Source organism: Ciona intestinalis, chromosome 3, assembly GCF_000224145.3.
Source record: "Ciona intestinalis chromosome 3, KH, whole genome shotgun sequence".
Lineage (NCBI taxonomy): Eukaryota > Metazoa > Chordata > Ascidiacea > Phlebobranchia > Cionidae > Ciona > Ciona intestinalis.
The window spans coordinates 1,295,063-1,316,874 of record NC_020168.2 but is presented as its reverse complement, the minus strand read 5'-3'; the positions used below and the strand labels follow the sequence as shown (position 1 = coordinate 1,316,874).

Here is a 21,812-nt window from a genome sequence, read left to right as displayed (position 1 = left end):
ATAAAGTGTCACATTGGCGAGCAAATATATACTTTCGGAGAGAGGAACATGACCCGTCCATATAATCAAATATTACACTTATTAAAAATCGATTCATGCATTGCCGTTGGTAAAGCTCTGAATTGAGTCCTTCATATGTGCACGGTTATAGCTTGCTGTGGTGAGGTGCCATGTTTACTCAATATGTACATAAGCGATACCTGCTTATATTAGCTATGTAAACACAGAATATATTTAGTTGGCTCGAAGCGAGAGTGCGAACCGTCACAGCTAGAGTATAACAATCTTTATTACTATAGGGCAAAATTTAAAAACGATCGTTCATTTTAATAAAATCGAGCTTAACTATAGCTGGTTATACGACTTCGTACACTATTGCAGCCTGCTATAGTTGTTAAAACAGAATAATTCAAAGCAGTTCTTTGTCAGTGAATGAAATTGAGTGTCGCTGTGCTTATATAAATATAGAGTAGACAGAAGACTAACAACAGATACTTAAAAAGAAACTGGTTAAAAATCGCACTCGAGAGGAAGAAAGAGAAAACGAAAGGCAGCGTCTTGTAGGTGATATTTATCACGGACGTATTTTTATTCGCTGGGCATTTTGGTACAGGTTGTATAGGAAGACAACCCAAGTTTAGCTCGTGCTTTCAAATATTATTGGTCCCATAAAGGTATAGTGAAAAATGTGTGTGCAGAACTAGAGTGATCTATAGGTCAACACCTGAACCACCGAATTGGAAAGTCTATCTGACTTTTGTTGCTTATTTTAAAAACTCAAATTGTTGAAACAACAGTGTTAAATGAATGGACAAAGTCAAGCCCTGTTGGTTGGAACTATATTCTGGATTCTTTTGTCAGGTGAGGTTGTATATAATTTTTTTTCAGGATATATAGTAGGGTTGGGGGAAGATGAGACACCTTTTCATTTTATTTTTTCTTTCCATTTGGTAGTAAACAAAAAACATTCAAAGAATTATGAAACCGTATTCTTACGACTTCCACAGACCGTTGTTAATTCTTTAAAACAAGATCAGGTTATTTGGAAATTATGTGTTAAAGGTGTCCCATCTTCGCCCATCCTACTATATTGCAATAAAGTGATGCTTTCAAAATCTGTTATAAATTGTCTATGAACGCCATCGTGGTTTTACGCCAACACGCGTTAGTAGACCCCTGTGTGTTATAAATCATTAACATGTTTCTTACGCCGGGACACGAAGTCGCATCATTGAAGGTTTCGTTCAATGAACGAACATGAAAATCTGCGGGTTTCGTTCTGTATAACTGTCGCGGTTTTTCACAGCTGTATCCCTTCCTTCGTACAATTATCACTTCGCGACCGGAGGATATGTTTCATAGACATAGATCAATATTTTGCGCCGAATTTTAATGGATTTACGACACTACCACAACAAAATTACACCCTTGAGTTCATAATATCACCATACAGTATTTGTTATATAATGGTATCTATATTTATCGTAATCTTTTTCACTTAAATTTGGAACTGCATAGCTAGGTTATTGACTGATCGATTCATTTAACATTTAATAAAATGTTATATTCAATAATTGATAAGTGATTCGGGACATTTTTACTCAGTTTAACAAAAATAGCGAACACAGGGAGTACGTAACACACTAAAAATTTGAGAAATGTGGTAACGAAACCTTCTTGACCTAAATGTTTGTTACAGTAACACTGGAACACGTATTTCTTTAATCGAAATATAGGGCAACGTTTTTTTATTGTTGTGATTTCAATATTTGCTTTTGCAACAAAGCAAACAAATTGAAGTTTTTTAAAGTCTTAACTTCACTATGGATATTGAAAACAGGGCAGAACTCCGTTCCCATAAACCTTAGGGCCGAAAAAGCAAGGCAAGACAGAATTTCTTTGTTCGAATGTCGGCTACCGTATTTACAATATAATACCGCTCAAAAAGCTAGCCTATTTTCAAGCCAAAGTTTTGTACACGATCCGTCATTCAAAAGCACTGAAGCGCTTGATATTTTACCTGAATTCGTATAGATCGTTATCAACAACTTGATCGGACGTAAATATTTTATTAAAATAAAGGGACTTAATATTTTGGTTTCATTGTTAAATTTTTATAGCAATTTAATAACGTAAGCTTACTAAATGTTAAATTAATAATGAGACTACCGCTGTCACACAACAGCATTTTCTTTCTGCAACATGAGCTTTGATGGACGCAGTCTATCACTGATGGTTTTCCCACGAAGATTATTTGTTCTTCATTTTATATGCAAGCGAATATTTTTACACTGCAATTAAATAAATCATTGGCCATTACAATAAGTTTAACTACATAAAACGAAAGATTATTTATAAAAATGATGCCAATTAAAATAAAACTTGATTAAATATTGTTTGGACATATCCAACATACTCAATCGTGGGTCATCAGCTGCCAACAATCTTATTGAGGATTGCTGCGTCGGAGAAGAAAAGTCGTAAAATATTTAAGGATTTCCTTTCAACGTGTCGTTAGAACATCATTTATTTATGTCGGTGCTTGGGCAAAGATAAGCGGTTATAATCAATTCCATTTCTATCAGTCGGTTCATAAAATTAATTTAACCGCTAAGTTTATCTTCTTTTTTTTGTAAGAACTTTTTTTAAAAAACAAACAGTTTATACTTTCAGTTGAAACAAGGGGTCTGATATCAGTAAGCGTTGGAGCCACAGCATTGTTACCTTGTCCTAGTTCACGAAACGATCAAGATCTCCCCCACGTCATAGAATGGTTACGTCAGGACAGGCCTGTTCCAGTCTTTATCAAAATAGGAAAATACCCGCCGCATGTCAATCCTCACTTTAAAGGTTAAATAACTTACTTTATAAATCAATCTAATAGGGTGGGGCAAAGAGAAACAAGGGGTAAAGCGGCACACCTTTTAAAATTTCTTTCTCACGCCCCTGTTTATAAATACATAAAAAATCTGCAGAGTATTTTTCTGACCATATCATCGTATACTTAAGTATTATACTTAAGTATTATACTTAAGCATTATACTTAAGTATTATACTTCATTTTATACTTAAGTATACGATGACCATATAAAGAGCACGCCAAAGCCGATTACAGTTTTCAACTATTAAAATCAGTAATAAATGGAAAATGTATCTTTTAATATTTATAAAAGGCGTCATAATAAGGTGCTAATTTTAAATGGTCGCTAAAACATATATTAAAACTGCCGAAATAATGTCGTTTGCAAGAATCATCAATCGAGCATTGTAGTTTATTAAAAATATAGGCCAAAATTTTTCTTTCAATTTAATTTTGTTTAATATTTTGTTCAGTTTGATTTTATCTCTTTAAAAAAAAGATTTTGAATAAAAAACTGAGATAGGACATGATAAAATAGATTTGGGGCAATATGGGATCGGATTTTAAACAATTGACAACGGTCTAAAGGAGTCGTGAGAATACGGTTTTATAATCCATAATATATTTTTTGTTCACTACCAAAAGGAACGAGAAAATAAAGTAAAAAGTGTCCCATCTTACCCCACTCTGTTATATAAAGTTTACGTGACAAAAAGAACAGTGCAAACAGTAATTTTTGTTGCATTATACGCATAAGCTGTATAATAATATTGTAATATAAAAACTTGTGCAAATTTAAGCATCGGATTATACAATTTGCCAAAAATATTGTTATAACTTAGTGGAATTTTTAAATATAACTTAACATGCATTTATGAAATACATGATTTATCAATTGATGTTCGAGCAATTCCCATTATTATTCAACTAATACCAATTCTTCATACAATAAGAATAACTCACTCTATAGAGTCTATACCTGTGCAAGAAAATGCATCTTTAAGCTTGATTTTCAAAGCGTGCAATATTATTTAGTGTTATTTACGTGTATTTATGATAAATAATTCATAAATTAATCAAAACAAACATAAATCTGTCCTGAAAATTTATCCGACTGTGTTCGAATTGCAAAATATAACACCTATAGAGTGCGAAGCGATCGAGTGTTTTAATATAGGTGCGCTCAATTAATAAAGGCGTCGTATTACCGAAAAACGTCTTGTATTTTAATGGGTAAAATATTGGGCAATATGTGCATACTTATCCCATCTTACCCCACCCTACTATAGTTCAAATTGGTTTTCATGCATATAGTTAACATTAAACTTAAACATAGTTTTGGAGTCCTTAGCAAATGGTGTTAATGGCCAAGAGAAAACTAAAGGTTTGTTTCTATTTCATGTCTGATATGTTTGTGATATTGTGCAGCATGTAAGGCTTTGTATTGGCATAAGCTGCTTGTCAAGAAAAATATTTCTTGTTGTGTTTTTGTGTTGTATTATTCCTTTATAGAAAGTTTTCTAAACCCACGTATAGTGTTGGTTATAAATGTAAACGATCCACATTTTTTGCCACCATTAAATGCATGTATTTCAGCGCATGTTAATACGACGCTAATGCAGTGTTTGTTAATGTGTCTACAAGGAAAAAAATAGCTTTAAAATTTAAAATTTAACCAAGTATGATGTACGTTTCAACTTTGATTTACTTTTTTGCGCTGTTGTTATTTAACCACCCCTCTATAATCACAATACTCTAAGAAGTATGTGATACACTTTATAATTATATATAAAAGTCACTTGTGTGTTACACCCGCTACGCTTAGACATAAGACGTTACATTTTCCTCGATATAATTCATACCAACGTGCACATTCATTAATTCTCTGCTAGTAACTTTTTTGACAACTGATTTTTCGACAACATCACTCATGTCCATTTATAATGCTGTTCTCTCATGTTAAAATGTCGTTTCAAATATTGGTTTTCGTATTTTATTGTTTTAAACGCAACAGGACGCATGTCACTGCTATCCAACACTGCCACCTTACGGATACAAAAAGTAAAACTAGAGGACGAAGGATGGTACGAGTGTCGTGCATATTATTTCAAACATGCTGTGGAAAGTTCAAACGGAACTCTAGTTCACCCATCTAATGGAACACTTACCAAACTTTACGTAACCGGTTAGTTACTTTATCGTATAACGAAGTTATTTTAAGTAAAATAAATCTGTTTACAAAAGTAAAGTATTTAATTTCAGCTAATTATTTTTCGGTGTGACTTAAAATAGAGCAGTTTATCTTTTTCTGCCATTTTAGTTAAACAGTAATCACAGTTCAACAAGTGTCTTCTATATAAATATTAGACATACCTACATACATATATGTGGTACTGACTTTAATGTCATGGTTATACAACCCAACGTCTATGTATTTTGGAATGGCCCTCTCAGTAGCAATTGATTTTAAAATAACTAACCCCGCACTAGTTAAAATCCAACTATAAATGAAGTTACAAATTAATGACCACAGTTAAAAGTTAATGATTTGTTAACACTACATTAAAATTTGCGATCAACGAAAAATTGTGTTGCCAACACCGTGGCACAATTGATTAGAGATTTCGACGTATACTGTTATTGGCTCGAAAAAGCAATTCTGTCGAAGATTTTGTTATCGTTGCCCGCTACGCATTGGGACGGATATAATAGGATGGGGTACCATGGGACATGGGGTAAGATGGATACTTTTTAAAATCTCATCAGCGAAAAATAATATTTTGTTTTAAACAGTCCCATCTTACCCCCCCTGTATGCAAATCGTCAAAACATCACCTAGTATATATACGAACCGCTAATTAGTTTGTTATATGATTTAATACCTTTCTTTAAAACGTTGCCAAGTAAAAAAGAAATGTTAGTTCTAAGTCATGGTATCATCCAAAACCATCATACGTTTTGATTTTGAAATATTGCGAAATGTGTGCTTAAGTGTCTCATCTTACCCCAACCTAATATACATACGACACACTGATTTATTCGTATTGAGATGGTGTTATTATATCTGAGGGATATTTTAAACTAGGGTTTGGGATGTTTTTAAGGGGGTGGGAAAAAAGATGAAAAAATAAATTGTTGGCGTTATAAACATTTTTAGCCTTTTTATCTGTTTAATTTTGACGCAGACTTTTTTCTTGTCACGCCAGCATTTTCTGTGAGTTAACAATTCAACATTTTTTCTGATAGAAGTTGATTACGAAGTTTTCATTTGTTATTATTTTTAAAAGGTACGGTTAGTTAAAAGTGACTTGTGTCGAAATATTTACGAACCCGTGCTATAATAGGATTGCCAACGCAGCAGAAATCGCTTGTGTCCTCGTTTGTAAAAACGTCGGTCGAAGCAAAAAAGATTTAGCGTAATCCTGACGCGTTTTCGAGAGATGTTGTGATAATTTTAATATTGATTGATTGGTGATAGATACTCCATGTGTATTAGATGTGATCAATCATCTTACTTGTACGAGGAACACATATGTGACTCTGGATGTATATTTCCACCCAGATTGGTGTCTTTTGTCTAGTTCGTTTCGAGAACAGAATGTTGAAACGTTATGAGACACTCGATTCAAGTGAATGTTAACACTCGAAAAACAGAACGCAGCAAAACAGAACTTATTGTGACAACACAATTGCCACTTGGTAGTTTTTACCATCAGTGTAGTTGGCATGGTAACACCTCAAGTGTAACTTCAAGTTTAGGATTAACAAAGGTGTGGCATATTTACCAGCACCACGTGTAGCGGACATTATAGTTGTGTTGGTTTTAATTTGTTTCAAGATCTGATGCAAATTTTAGGTCGTCTGGGAATTCTTAATGAAACCCGTATCGAAAATATGCAATGTAAACGAACTGCTTGTGATATTCATAATTAGTTCGATCGAAATTTGTAATGTTTCATGCAATGAATTTCGATTTCGGCCAAAGCGAGCGACCACGCAAGAGTAAATATTGCAGGTGGATTAACCGATCGTTGGTCGTTATTAAAAAAGGAAGGATTTTCATTTGCGTGATGCTGGCTTCGCTCAGTATAACAGCTTAGAACTGGGTAGCAAGGTTTTTCGTTTCACCGGTGATGTAATCTATATGAATATATTCCGATTTGATTTGTAAAATTCCCATGCTCGACGTTGTTTTTAATTGTATTATGAACGATCCGAAATTATAACTTACGTCATTAGGTTCTACTTTGTAAGAGCTAACTAACTCCGCACTTAAGTTTTATGTCGTGGTAAAATTTCCACATGATTTTATTTGTACTGGATTAATTATGACGTCATTATTTTCTGATGTCTGAGTGATGTCACCATTTTCAAGTTATATGAGAGTTTTGTTAAAGTTTTTTTTTCGATATAGAATTTTGCTTTCAATTGGTCGAAGTTTTCTTTGTTCGTTTAGTGACATTAGAAGCGAAATTTAAACTCAAGAAAAGAGGTTTTTAAGACCGAACTAGCGAAGACTATTCTTTTGAGCTTTTGTTAGTTGTCAAAGCGTTCGCTTCAACTCAAAAGAGGCGTGTAGTGCTACTTAATTATTCAGACCGCAAGACTGCTTGTAAGACAGAACTAGCTCATTACTCTTGAGTTTCTTTCTACATGTAGTCATGTTTGTGGAAATGGCTCGAGATATATGTGGGTATGGAAGGTGGTAAATGCAGCATTCAGCATATTGTTGAAATAGTAACCGGGTATAGGAGGTCGATATTTTGCAGTGAAGACGTTTTGTTTGAACTTGCCGAAAGCTCTTTTATCAGCGTTTTTAATAGGGATGCTGGAGTGAAATATTAACATGTGTTCGCACGTGTTAGAGAGAATTCGTTCTGTGTAGATGGACTGTAGAGTTTATTTTTGCTTTGGTGTTGCAGGGCAATATATAAACCGTAAACGGTTAAAAGCATCAGGTTTGTGTCAGGCTAACAGAAACTACAACTCATTTACCTAACTTGTAAACTAAGCCAGTAAAGTAAAAAATGTTGCTGTTAACTACTGGTAGTTCGTGATGGCGCATTATCGTGTCGATTAGAAGGACATAAGATTCCACTCCATCGATTCTTCACTGATAGCTCCATATTTCATAATACTAGGAGTTGCGAATATCAACATTGTAGAAGCATTCGTTACTCTACGTTGTTGAAAAATCAATGTGTGGATGAGACATTTTTCTTTAGGAAGTTATCTTTTATTTAAACAGCAGTAAACTTTCTACGTGATTTTGTTAATGAATTTATTAAAGCCGAAATATGAAAGGAAAGTTTTATTATTTGATGTTTAATTTCGCAGCGTGAAACTAAATTTTTTTGAAGTCGGATCAGTTCCCTTTAAATCGAGTCGAAATAATTAGATCTACGATCGATGGTTAGTCACCAGGGGTTGAATGCAAACTATTGACTTATGGAAGACGATTGTTTGTGTAGACTCCATATCAATCAATGCAATGTTTCGCATAAAGATGAGGATATAATTTAGGATTTGCATATTTCGTCCAAAATTAAACGTTTTAGATCAATGCAGGGCCTGTTATAGTCACTGCGTCCAGTTAGTCAAAATATGGGTTTATAGTTGTTATTATATGCAGGTGTTTAGCTTACATTATACAAAATTAAAATTAAATATCATGAACTGTTTATTTCTTCAAGTATTCTTGACCAGCTTTGTTATTTGTTATTCAGGTATATAAACCATATAACTATATATGTATAAGCCATACATACCACGCTTTAGCCGCTTAAACCACAAACCAATTAAGTTGATTTGTAACATATATCGTGTTAATAATTCAGTCGGTGTTTAAATTAATATTTATGACTTTTGAATTAGTCTTCTGTAAATTATAATTTATTTGTCGTTGCTGTTGTTAAAACATGTTTTCGTATAATGTCTAAACAGTAATTTTTATTACTTACAAATAAATTAATTGGCTTTTTGTAATAAATTCGTATTTTGCTTTGAGCAAGTTTATTTGAAAATATGTGTTCATTGAAAAATAATTTAAAAAAACAATTTTCTTTTATTTACCTCAGCGCCCCCTGCCTTTAAATCGACCCCACCACCCTCAACCGTGGCTCGTGTTCGTGAATCGTTACTTCTGCAATGTCGTGTTGTCGGGAAACCCCCTCCTGACGTCACATGGAGGAAGGATGGCTGGTTGTTGCAAAACGGCGAGGTTGGAATCATTACAGTTTTCTTAGGATTTTCAGATTTTTGCTGATACTTTATTCGTTATTAAAACTCACTTTTGTAGAATGGGATTAAAATCAACGGAGGAAAACTTCTCGTTAGATCACTGACTACGTCACATCGTGGCAACTATGAATGCCAGGGCAGAAACCCACAGGGCCAAGTAGAACATACGACATCTGTGTTTGTACAAGGTAAACTACGGATACGGTTGTACTAAAATAAATGAAATATCATCAAGTTATCTTCCAGCCCCGCCTGAAATTACGGTATCTCCGAAAGATCTTGATGCAAAAGAAGAACAAGACGCTTTTTTTTACTGCAAAGCAGAAGGATATCCAGCTGATATAAGCTACAGGTCATTACAGAAGCTTAAACACTTAAATTAATCTACCTATTAAACCGAATATTACTGATTTATTCCTCTATACACGCAGTTGGTTTTTCAATGGGTTGGAGGTTGGTAGTTGCCCACAGTTACGCGGCCGGTTCAGAACATTTAACGACGGAACATTCGAAATTGAGAGTGTTAGCAAAGAAGACACCGGAAATATAAGTTGTGAGGCTGCGAACGATTTTGGGATTGCACCACGTGTGACTGCACGGCTTGTAGTTCAATGTAAGTTTGATGTGTAATGTAGAAACACTGAGTTATATACGCAAGTTTGTTAATAAATCTGTATTAATAGGCAACCCCAAACCTGCGCCGTGGTTTATTTTCGAAAAATATTTGTTTCAATTTAGTAATAGTACGGCCATTAGAATCCATGTTTTATAACGACAAAGACAAGAATCCTACAATGAGTTAATGCATGCGCTGTGCCTGTGCGCGGAGGGAGCAGCGCATATAATACCCTGGTATGTGTTTAGTGCAATTACTCTTGCGCCTTAATCAAATTCAACGCTCGATCTGACACGCACATATTACATTTTGCCGCTCAGGGAATTTTCTATGCCATATTGCGCTCTATGAATCTAGTGACTCGTTCACGCCAAAATCAATTATTGGGGTCGAGGGCTGTCAAGTGCGTCCATTTCTAAGTAGTCAGAATGCTGTTGCGGTCGTGTCGATTCTGACAACCTTCGAAGGCGAGACCAGAGTAACACGGGTTGGATCTCACGCCAAACCCTTCGCTCAAAGCGCTCGTTTACTTGACTTATTTTAGACCCTTTTAGCCAATTTCGTTATCTTAACGAGATATAAACAAAACCACCCGTCCCGGTGTCATTATTGCTTATCTGATATAGCCAGTCTATTATTGTTCGATATATTAATATTTAATATCATTCAATTTGCCTAAATCGCTAATTACAAAAAAAACAAGGCTGTGCTGCGGTTATTGCTGATCAAAATGCCTTCGAATAATCATACTGTCACAAAATTAGATTGAAAACTATAGTTTATCCTAATTTTGTAATGTCGCCAATATTGCCCCATGTCTTTAGATTGGTGTATTTGCTTTCTTCTCTATAGTAGCAGAAGTCACAAAACACAGTTAACCTTTAACATCGTTGAAAGATATCAAAACGATTTGTTTTACTAGATGCCGCCCAAGTGGTCGATATGCCGCCAATTAACTTCGCTGGAATTTCCCTTCCTTTAATTTTACGTTGCCCATCGATAGCTGAACCGGAGGTCAGTAGTGTAACGTGGAGGAAGAACGGAAACAGCGTTGGAAGTGGCAACAACGGGGTAACATTTGGACAGAGCTGTATAATGTTTTAAGGTAATAACATATGTTTAATTCACAGGGTGATCGTGTATTTGTAAATATCTCGGGAGATCTCATATTTAAGGCCATCCAGCAATCTGATGAAGGTCTTTACTCATGTACACCTTATAACATATTGGGGACGGGAGGAGAGTCTCCAAAAATGCGACTAGTTGTAAAAAATCCTCCGCAATTTATTGCTAAACCTGAAACGCAATATGAACTGGAAATCGGGAAGCCTTTTATTGCGTCATGCTACGGAAACGGTGACCCCCCGACAACTGTGACCTGGCGAAAAGTAAATATCGAAATAAAACATTTAATATATTTTTTTTATATATTAAAAAGTGTCTTTTATTGTTAGATAATTTTGCTATTTGAATTAGTTACAAACTATTGTCTATAGTTGTCACAAAAAAAAATCACAAAAACTTTATTTATCATTACGACAAAAACGGACGTTTAGGCGTTAACACGAAACCCACTAACGTAATTTTGCTAAAGGTGGAAGCAGAAAATGATTACTTCAACGGTGACCGTGTCTCACGAAATCATAGCAGTCTCTTCATTACCTCTGTTTCCAAATCTGATAACGGAATATGGCAATGTGTTCTTTCCAATGCTGTAGCGAATGTAACTACTAATACGACAATTAATGTGAAATGTACGTTGATTAAATATTGCATTGAATGATTTGTATCCCCCCCTACTTTATGTCTTTATACAGATACAACACCACATGCTGCGAGTGAGGTTACAGTTGCGACGTCATCGAGCAACGCGACTGTCAAGTGGGTGCCTGGATATGACGGTGGTTACCCGCAACATTTCATGATCTGGTGCGTATACTCGTTGTTTTTCAATGAACAACATTTGTTTTTTACTCACTAAACATGTACTAATATTACTAGGTATAAAAAAGCTGAACAGGGCGACCATACGTGGTCAACGTCTTATGTTGAAGGAGGTCGCAAGGTGGCGACTGTAAGTCGTCTCGAACCAGGAACAGTTTATCAATTTTCATTACTCTCGGAAAATGTTCTTGGTAGTGGTCCTTTTAGCAGAACTGTCACCAAGAAAACTAAAGGTAAATATCATCTATGAACAATACGGCGTGACGTTTGACGTTATTTTATTTATCAGTGATTACTAAGAACAAGAGCCTTGCATCTGTTACACACGTCGCAATACCGCCACCTCGTGACCTTCAATATTACATCGAATCAGAGATAATTGTGTTATCATGGAAACCACCTACGCTCCCACCATCTATTAGTTTGCTAGGTTTCTTGGTCGAATTTCAAAAACAAAACAATAATCCTGATGAAGCTGCCCCTCTTGATAAATCTATAGAAAATCGATCCAAAGAAACAATGAGCAATGCACGATTGAGAAGGAATTCGATCTCATCACCAGTGATCGTAAAAGGACAATTAACAGAATCGGATTCAAATGCATGGACAATCTTAAATGCGGTAGCCGCTAATACGACTTCATACGGCATACCAGCTGGTAGTCTGGTGCAGAATGCGATTTATCGATTTCGTGTTTTATCCGTTACCAGCGAATCATACGGATTGCCAAGCCAATACGTCACCGTGAGCACCGAAGGTCAGTTGCTTCCAACACTTTTCCTGCATTTTTTAATTCATTTTACATGCTTTCAGGGCTTTCGGTGTACCTCCCCGCTTCACCTATTGGGAATTATGCTTCCTCATCCATCGCGAATGCTGGCTTGATATCCGGCGTTATAACCGGATCTATATTTATATTTGTAACCATTGCCATTGCTATCGGATACTGGCATCACCGACACGGAGCAACTTCGGGTTAGTGCAGGTTAAGCATGTTGATTTTAGGAAATACTTATATTAAAATACTTAACTTCTTTTTTAGCACTTCAACAAACGAGCTACTTAAAGGAAGATGCCGTAAAAAGGTATATTCTGTTTTGTCATCTACTTTTAACATATATCTTTAACAAAAATGTCCAAAAACACCAACATCTTGCCAAAGAGTCACTTTGCCTTTCGATCGTTTATAGTTTTACCCTGATTGCCATTTACAAAACTTACGTTTCTTGATTACGTCATTTTCCGCTTGTCTGCACTGATTTTTGGCAGATATTCCCACTGGAATAACAGCTTCGTTAAAATTTTATGTCTTGGTCGCAGTAGCATGGCACGTATAATGAGCAGCAATAAGAGGTTCCAACAGCACAAACAATCTCGCATATAATACAAATTGCATGGTTTCATTAGTTGGCATTGTGCGATTAGATAAGTCTGTGTGCTTACTAGCTTACGTTGTTTGACAGTTAGGCTGTTTTTTTTCTACATTACAATGAGGAAAGTCAAAGTTCGAAAGCGTTTTTCCTTTGTGATTGTTAATTGCCGTTTGTTCTTTGCTTCACTAGCGTAGTCGCCATAGAGATTAACTCTCAAGTTTGTTCTATTCAGTAGGTTAAACAAACTTGACTTGTATTTGATGACGTCATAGAGATAACAATGAGATGTCCTTTCCCACCTTTTGATTAGTTGTTAAAGACGCAGCTGGTGACATACTATTTGAATGACGTTGTTTAGTAAAGGCCAATTCGTTCCTTAATTTAGCAAACTGGTTCCGACTAGTTAAGACGGTTGTTCTATATGTGCCCACATTTAGTTTTAGTACAGTAACGACAAGGATGTTTCGAGCGTTCATAAGGTATCCTGTGATTAGTTTCGTATTTTGTTGAACAATTTGTATGTCATAGTTTCTACAACATTTTAATTTTCAGCTTTCTTACCAACCGGAAAGAAGACCAAGATTTTGCAAAATCAGAAAACTATAAATATGATCTTTCTCCGCCTGAAAGCTCAGGTATACAGAATAACTTTGTAAGATTAAGTGTTTATGGTTTACTTTTGTTTTATTAGAAAACCTAGAATCAAAGGCAAATGGTAATTCTTTATCTAACAACTTAATTGGCCTGCTGGTACCAACCTATTTACTGTAGTGGTTTGATTACGTTATGTACGAGAATGTAGACTACACATTAGTTAATAAAACCTAGTTAGTAACCACTTTTTTGTAGTTTTGTACACGAAAGAGCGAAGGGAGGAAAACATTAATGATGGAGTTTTGTGGAAGATCAAAAAGAAGATTGAAAAGAACAAAAAGAGAAGAGATGATCATAAAGTAGAACACTACTTTGAGAAAAATAAGAAAGTGAAACGCAGCAAAAGTTTGTCACAACACGGTATAGAGTTTTACGGTTCACCTTAAATATTGTTAGATTTATTATTTTCATCGCATTGTTGTCTTAATTTTTTCTCACTTGCTTAGGTAAAGAAACAAGCAAATTATCTTCGATTCAGAGATCACTAGATGGAAAATTCCATGTTTCTAATGTCCGCAAGTCCGATGCATCTCTATCATATTCCCCCGATCAACCAAACCAAGTGACTTGGAGGAAAGCTGGAAGAAGTGAAAGGAAAATGAGACCAATCAGCGACTCTTATCTTTCGAGAAATCCTCCGAAGATGTTTGAAGTGGAGGAAAGCATCATAGAAGAGGAAGGAACATTGGAAATTGATTGCAGCAGAAGCAATATAGAAGTTCGGTATCTCAGAGATAACGCTCAAAGATTTTCTACACGAAAGTGGGAACCGCATTTCAATTATCCCGCTAGTATGGGAGGAACACTACCTTTAATGAACTCAACGGTGAAGTCATATGAACCGGGATTGAATTTACCACGTCATCTTTCACCACGTGCTGACGTTAGTTTACATTCCACAGACTCACATCTATCTTGTCCAGCAGCAGAATATGTTTATCTTCGTGACATAAATAACGATACTGCGACAGATTCGGTAACTAAACGAATTAGTTCGACATCTCATATTATGTTTCCGAGGCTCAGGCCAACTTCAACCGCTTCATTAAATTTTAAGTATCACACAACTCAACACCCACGCCACAATGAAGTTTTAAGATTAAACGAAACGAACAAAAGGCATCCTTCAACTAAATCTCTCTCAACAAGACAAGTCAATCAGCAGTTAATCGTAAACACCGCAAACGATTTTGCAACCTGTAATAATAGAAACATGCAATCCACACAACAGCCGTTGATAGCTACCAATTCTTTTGACACTCAGCAAACAATCAAAGATGACATTAGAAAAACAAAAACATCTTCGACGATTATCGTATTCAACTTCTCTACCGACTTTAAATCCACTGGTTAAGCAAAGCAGGACAAATAAAGATGTAATTTTATTTCGTCGGTCAATATCCGAAGAAACTCTTGGGTTACTGGTCTCGGATAACGATTCAGACCAACGTATTAGTTTTACATCGGGAAGCGCAAGCACTGTTCGCCAACAGAACTCACGGGAAAATGTAGCTGATGCCAAACCTATATGCAAGACAAGTAAGTAAACGATTACAAACCGTTAGTTTATAAATGTTTTGATTCATACAGAATAGTCTCATCATTAATGTTCGTTATCTTGTTTAGATAATTATCCCCATGGTGATGAACATCGGAAGGAAATATCAATGACAGATTCTGCTCATCACTCATTTAAACAAAGTCCTCCAGAGATGGGTAGTAGCAGCGGGTATGACAGTTTAAACTGTTCATCATCAGACGCATCACATCGAAACAGCTTCATGTATGATGAAAATTATCACCATCATGAAAAAACAAGCCATAGTCATCATCATTCAGAAATACTCAACCGATGTTTCAATCGTGTTCCTCCCCATGCTCAAATTCATTCACCCTTGCATAAATGCAACGCTGCATTTGATATCATCCATAAATCTGTGAACATTCGAGACCGTTCCGATGCTCGCTGTAGCAATTATGCTTCATCGTTGGAATTAAGGTTGAAACATGACAATTATGTAATAGTGATGGCTATTCTCAAACTCACATTTATATTTAGGTGCCGTAAAGATACGTCATCAGTAGATGAGAAGTATGAATGGGATTCTGAATACGCAATGGAAAGTGAAATCATTGAAGCAATGAGAAATTTTGAAAGTCTAAAAAGCACCGGAAAAGTGTCAAAGGTACTTATTGTACTACTAAACTACATATAAAAAACAATTGGAAAAAGACTAACCCGTGCACCTTTTTTAAGGATTTGCAGCTTGAACTGCAAAAATTTGGCATTGCGCAAGATGAGAGTTTACAGTCGGATAATTCGAATTCTGAAGAAGCAAGAAGCAACATAGTGTCACAGGTAATTTTACAAATACCTCGTAACGTTCAAGTGTATTTAATATTATTTAAATTACAGAATGACTTAGATTGGGATAGTCCTTCTCCTGACGATGTAACGTATACAAAGGCTAGCATTGAAAAACGGTAACTTTCTTGTTTTTACAAAATAATGCATTTATTCATGCTGCATATTTCGTTGTACACAGGTGTGCGGCGTTAAAGGAGGAATATATGGAATATCAAAGAAGAAAGAACCCTGACACTGATGTTATAGGGAAAGACGAAGATTATTGAAATTTCTTATATTTTATTTTAAGAAATTAAAATCAATCGGCGTAAACCACATTTTTACAAAGCATTTCACCTGCAAATAAAAATACAAAAAAAGTAAAATCGCAAATCTACGCACAGACGACATGAATTAGTATGCGTTAGTTACAGGTCGTTTTATACGGTAAAGGGCGCGGGAAGACGATCGATTGTTCTAGTTTGCACTTTGGTAGAATTTACAGAAATGGTAGGGTGGGGTAAGAGGGGACACTTTAACACATATTGCCCAGTATTTAAAACATATGGCGGTTTAAAATATCTTAGAATTACCCATATAAATTGTTAAATTACATACAAATCTTTAAAGTTTGAGAATAAATATCCGCAAAACTATGAAGGGTAAGATAGAACAAAAAAACGAAAGACTCTATAATAATAGGATTTCGCAACTTGTATATAACCTACTGAATTTATCTGGTTGAGCTAGTTTCTTTATTACATAAACTATGAATGCCTATATGTGTACAATTTTAAAACGTAGTGATTGCGTTAGTTGCAACCTCAATTTGATCTATGTTGACCCCTACCTATTTTTCTCATGATACATATAGTAGGGTGGGAGGAATTGGGACACCTTTTCATTTTGTTTTCTTTTTCCATTTGGTAGTAAACACGGAACATTCAAAGAATTATGAAACCGTATCCTTACGACTTCCACAGACCGTTGTTAAATCTTTAAAACACGATCAGGCTATTTGGAAATTATGTGTTAAAGGTGTCCCATCTCCCCCCACCCTACTATATAGATCTTCCTACAAAGCTAAACTAATTTTACTTCACAAAAATAAACTGTACGAAACAATATTTTTATTATTCCACAAAACTAGTTTAATAGTTCACAGTTGCAAACCACTTTTTTTTACCATGATCCAACGAGCATTTAAAATTAGCATCTTAATATTTCAAATATTTTACCTATATAGAAAAAATGCTTTATTTAACATTTTTTTTATTATTTGCCTGTATCATACGTTAATATTTTCACTGTACTATCTTCAAATATCTGAACAAAACTCCTGACAGCCTGTATAATTCAAATAATTTTCATTTTTACATATGCATAACCTAATCATGCAAAAACAAAGCAATGCCATATACACTTCCAACATTTAATCAAAATCTCAAAAATGTCTAAAATTAAAAGAATTAGCAAAATTCCGCTTTTAAGAATTAAACATCATGTTAAAATCTACAAGTTAAAACAAATTTCCATTTGTCTCGTAAGTAGTTTATAAATATTTTTGTAACCGTTGTCAACTCGAGACATGCTGTGATCATCATCAGCAGCGAAGAAAGCTCCAAACTTTACGTCGCCTTCAATGAGATACTTGGAGAGTTGGGCCGAATTTTGAAAGTGAACGTTCTCATCTCTAGTTCCATGGAATAGATTGTAATGATGTGAACGAAAACTTTCAATTCCTTGCAGCGTAGTACTTTTCTCATAGCCGTCCTAAAAAAAATTATTACTTAGAAATGTACTAACTTACTATGATGCGTTAATGCATGCTTGTTGCTATATGTACTTACAGGATTGTCCTTCGGTTGTTGCATGTATCTCTCCGTGTAAATGGTATGATAGTACTCCCATTTTGTAACTGGTGCAACAGCAAACCCACATTTGAAAACATTATTCACATCTTCCCCAATCGTACGCGATGTTGCATATCTGTTAATATATTAGACAAGGTAATTTGGTACAAAACAAACCAAAGAACATTCCTTACCCTCCATAAGACCAACCCCATATAGCCATCCTTGTTTCGTCAATAAAACTGTTTTCGTTTGCTAATTTCTTTGCCGCTGCTATTTGGTCGTGAGGTTCATACTGACCAAGTTTCCGATACACCTTAAGTACAACGATAAAGATTTTTATTTGAATCATTAACGCATCAACACAAACCTGGTGCATGATTTCATCTCCACGGAAGCCGGTACCTCTCCCATCGAAACTCATCACAATGACGTCACGAGCGCTGCTGACGTAATCCTTCCAACTGACACCGAAACGATCTTCGACCTCCTGGTAAGCAGGTCCTGAAACACAAAATGTGGTTTACAGTGCCCAAAAAAAGTTGTAAAAGCTTCACCTGAGTATACTTGAACCAACATTGGGTATTTTTTACTTTCGTCAAAATTAGGAGGTAGTTGAAGCATATAAAACCATTCCCCTGATATTCCCGGTAGAGTTAAATTTCCATAGATGCGCTCACGGAAATAATAATCTGAATATTAACACTATTTAAGATTACCAACATATTGTTTAAAATAATAATAAACAAACCATTCAATGTTTTAACTAAATCTTCGTTCCCTTCGACCACTCTTACAAAATCAAAATCACCACCGGCATTTCTCTTGTGAAGTGTTGATAAAGGCGCAGCTAAATGGAACGCATTGCCGTTTAGATATATATACTTATTTGTAACTAACATTAACTTACCGTTGCCAGATCCTCCACAATTTATAACCACGTGACTCCCATCAACACTAAACGATGGTGTGACCCAGTTGCATCTGTCCATAAACATCGTATTAAGAGAACAAGTGATGCAGAAGCGAGTCTTATCGCTACCGGAACCTGTGCAAACATATCAAATCAAACACGTACTTATTTTAACACACCATTATACGAACGACACCTTTAACTCTCCACATGTGACGTATGCGAGGCAATCCTGCACTTGGTTTGCTTTCCAATTCAGTACTTGTGAAATAAATCCAATCGTTTATTTCATCGTAAAAGTAAATTGGTGAATACCCCGAGCTTGTGTCTGTCACCTGCAAAAACACATGGTATGGTATGTGATATGCAAGAGAAAAAATTAATCGCCATTTAGCCAGCATATTAATATTTATACATTACTTCAAAGTCGCCGGATGTTCTCCAGTCATCCTTATTGTCATTAACGTTGAAAACAGAGATATGCGGGAAACCGTCTAAGCTTCGCACAGTCAAATAAACCTCTTCATTGTTGGTGGGAATAATATGAGCAACTTTGTAATGACCCAACCAACCTGTCGTGCTCTTGCTCATCATTTCAGAAACTGTAGAAGGGAGGTTAATGGGTCTCACTCACGTAGAAGATTAAGCGAAAGAGATAATAAAAACTAACAGGTGACAAACAAGTTATTCTAACACTACATTAAATGAATAATTAAGTATATGAGTACAAGTGAATAATGAAGATTCCTTGAAGAAGAAACTACCAATGCCATTAAGGCGAAATATATATATATATATATATATATATATTAGTATACAATTAATTGGACTTGATTTTGTACGATATGCTTAATAAGATGCTCATTTCGAATGCTTGATGAATCATGTTAAAACTGCCTACATTTGTAGTTTCCCAGTTTGAGTTATCAATCCAGTACCGTAGTTTAATAAAAATAGACTGAATTATTTCGTATACTTGGGTTTGGCTCTTAAAACGTGTTTTAGTTTTGTCAAAAAAACTGAGATATGTGTATGCATGAGAAAACTTGGCAGGGGTCGAAGGGCTTTTAATAAAGAATAAAATCAACCCCAAAGTATGCTAAAATATAATAGGGTGGGGGTTAACAATCTTTAAAAGGTTTGTTTTAACTCAATATTTTATACCTTAGGGGTAATCCGAACATAATATACTGATATAATAACAAGATGTATGAAAAATATATTCGAAATTGAGACATGGGCCCTTGGAGATAAGTTATAAGAAAGAGCTCGAGCGAAATAGAGTATGGCAATACCCAATTTGTGGCAAAAAGTATAAACTTTATTTAAATTTTCGTTATTTAAATTTACTGTTATTATACAAGTTTAAGGGAGTATACCAACAACAAAAACAAAATTTGTATATTGATAGAAATGCTCAAATGTGAAGTTACCACCAAAGTTTCGAAATGTATGAAGACCAAACTTATATTGGGTTTTTCATTTAAATTACTTCATAGTCTTCTACACTTACCATGTGAACAATTGAAATCGGGTTTTCCACAATTTTCCACCACAGCTTCGTTTGATATTCGGTTCTTCCACAGTGGGCTTAATATGCTGTTTCCACGCCAAGTTACTGAGTTAAGGTAATAACCGTCGGACCACGAAGAAAAATCCTAAAAGCAAATTTTTCTGACTTTCAAATGTAATAAATGTTGTACATATCAGCTACAGTCTAAAACAAACTGTACGCTGTTCCTACATTATAACAGTCTAATTTATGTTTAAGTCTTATAAGACTTTTATAAGTTTTGTTCAACTACAAAGTTCAACTTTAAGTCTTATAAGTTTTGTTCAACTCCACATACACAAATGAGCATAACCACCGAATTCTTACCGATGTTGTAAGATCTGTTACAATCATAGTGTTTAAGTCCAACACAGAAATTGATGTAAACGGTATAGGTGTACCAGGCTTTGGGTAAGGAAATTTTATCATCTCTGGATATTGATAGTTGTTGTACACCGCAAACTCGAATGGTAAAACATCAGTTTGATAAATTCTGCAAAAGAGTTTGGTCATTTCCTTATATGGACGAAAACAATAGTCAATTGAAATTTAATTTCTATAAAACATGTCATAGTTGCCCTATAGCTGTAAAACTATAACATGTTTTAAAAATATACGCAACGTTATTGGAGTTTGCTTGATTAAAATTAAATTTGCTTTAGATAAAGTAAACAATTTATTACGTTGCATAAGCCAAGTATTGACTGTCAGGTGACCACCACATCAACGAATCATCGTCCGTTATTTCAACACTAAACAACCAATCAGCGATTCCGTTGAACACCATTTGTTCATTGCCATTGCTCGTAATTTGATGATGATCAAGGAAAGAATTCTACGAGAAGAACTTTACAATGTTGTGTAAAAACAATCACGTTTTCATATATTTTCCAAAAATGGTCAGTTTCGTATTCTGATCATGTTTCAAACAAAAAAAAAACGATATATGGGAGTCGCGAGTATATGGTTTTATATTTATTTGAATCTTTTTTGTTTACTACCAAATAGAACGAAAAAATGAAGTGAAAAGATATCCCATCTTCTCCCACCCTAATACATAACAACTTTATTTTAGATTAACTTTTAGATGCGACAGTTTGACAATAACTCACGTTACCATACTGTGTGTTAGTATAAAAAACTTAGTATTTTATTGTATGCGACTAACCTTGTACAAATAAATATTGAATTCGTAAACGTATGAAAAATCATGACCACTGGCAGACCATTGAAATTTTTGAAGATTTTCTTTCGGAAGTTCAGGAAGATTTTGTTTCGTTCTGCACAAAATGTGTGATTATTGTTACTCGCTTACTTAAGAAACCTTGTGTTTTATACCCAGTTGACATTTCATAAATGTCACATGAGAATGTCCTGACGTAATGAGCATAACCCTAAAATATAAAAATATATTAATTGAAGGTTTGTGATAGTTTTACGAACAACTTACGTCCGTTTGC

At 35.0% G+C, this 21,812-nt stretch overlaps 2 protein-coding genes across 6 annotated transcripts in view; one reads left to right on the top strand and one right to left on the bottom strand.

Annotated features, from left to right (window-relative positions):
• The first annotated feature begins 597 nt into the window (after positions 1-597).
• LOC100182555 (protein turtle homolog A) lies at positions 598-16,427 on the top strand. 3 transcript variants are annotated; one of them, XM_026833613.1, is made up of 24 exons: positions 598-861; positions 2,674-2,850; positions 4,197-4,244; positions 4,875-5,045; positions 8,938-9,080; positions 9,159-9,288; positions 9,347-9,452; positions 9,532-9,713; positions 10,639-10,787; positions 10,847-11,104; positions 11,311-11,470; positions 11,534-11,645; positions 11,718-11,893; positions 11,950-12,417; positions 12,474-12,635; positions 12,703-12,745; positions 13,586-13,668; positions 13,883-14,047; positions 14,134-15,226; positions 15,314-15,686; positions 15,747-15,873; positions 15,945-16,046; positions 16,104-16,171; positions 16,234-16,427. In XM_026833613.1, exons 1-19 carry the CDS (start codon positions 804-806, stop codon positions 15,039-15,041), a joined length of 3,699 nt encoding a protein of 1,232 aa, XP_026689414.1. In that variant the 5' UTR covers positions 598-803; the 3' UTR covers positions 15,042-15,226; positions 15,314-15,686; positions 15,747-15,873; positions 15,945-16,046; positions 16,104-16,171; positions 16,234-16,427. The 3 variants fall into 3 exon arrangements, with proteins under 3 accessions (XP_026689414.1, XP_018666917.1, XP_026689415.1); XM_018811372.2 differs by lacking the exon at positions 4,197-4,244; XM_026833614.1 differs by lacking the exons at positions 598-861; positions 2,674-2,850; positions 4,197-4,244; positions 4,875-5,045 and adding an exon at positions 8,488-8,586.
• A 1,023-nt stretch (positions 16,428-17,450) lies between these two features.
• Positions 17,451-21,812, bottom strand: part of LOC100177857 (dipeptidyl peptidase 4-like) — a 5,989-nt gene continuing 1,627 nt past the window's right edge. Inside the window, exons 5-18 of one of the 3 annotated variants that reach the window (XM_018811109.2) lie at positions 21,691-21,746; positions 21,521-21,632; positions 21,036-21,187; positions 20,680-20,845; positions 20,314-20,458; positions 19,221-19,402; positions 18,997-19,135; positions 18,798-18,935; positions 18,639-18,737; positions 18,445-18,579; positions 18,258-18,391; positions 18,082-18,203; positions 17,885-18,023; positions 17,451-17,807 (exon numbers count right to left, since the gene is read on the bottom strand). In XM_018811109.2, the coding sequence (XP_018666654.1) occupies positions 17,547-17,807; positions 17,885-18,023; positions 18,082-18,203; positions 18,258-18,391; positions 18,445-18,579; positions 18,639-18,737; positions 18,798-18,935; positions 18,997-19,135; positions 19,221-19,402; positions 20,314-20,458; positions 20,680-20,845; positions 21,036-21,187; positions 21,521-21,632; positions 21,691-21,746 (1,980 nt within the window). In that variant the 3' untranslated portion in view covers positions 17,451-17,546. The remainder of the gene's footprint in view (positions 17,808-17,884; positions 18,024-18,081; positions 18,204-18,257; positions 18,392-18,444; positions 18,580-18,638; positions 18,738-18,797; positions 18,936-18,996; positions 19,136-19,220; positions 19,403-20,313; positions 20,459-20,679; positions 20,846-21,035; positions 21,188-21,520; positions 21,633-21,690; positions 21,747-21,812) is intronic. The other 2 variants (XM_026833717.1, XM_026833718.1) reach the window with 2 other exon arrangements.

Coding starts and splice junctions, on each gene's coding strand:
- LOC100182555 (XM_026833613.1), top strand. CDS start 804: ATGAATGGACAAAGTCAAGCCCTGTTGGTTGGAACTATATTCTGGATT. Junction 9,714..10,638: donor TGCACGGCTTGTAGTTCAAT/GTAAGTTTGATG, acceptor TTGTTTTACTAG/ATGCCGCCCAAGTGGTCGAT. Junction 11,105..11,310: donor CAACTGTGACCTGGCGAAAA/GTAAATATCGAA, acceptor ATTTTGCTAAAG/GTGGAAGCAGAAAATGATTA.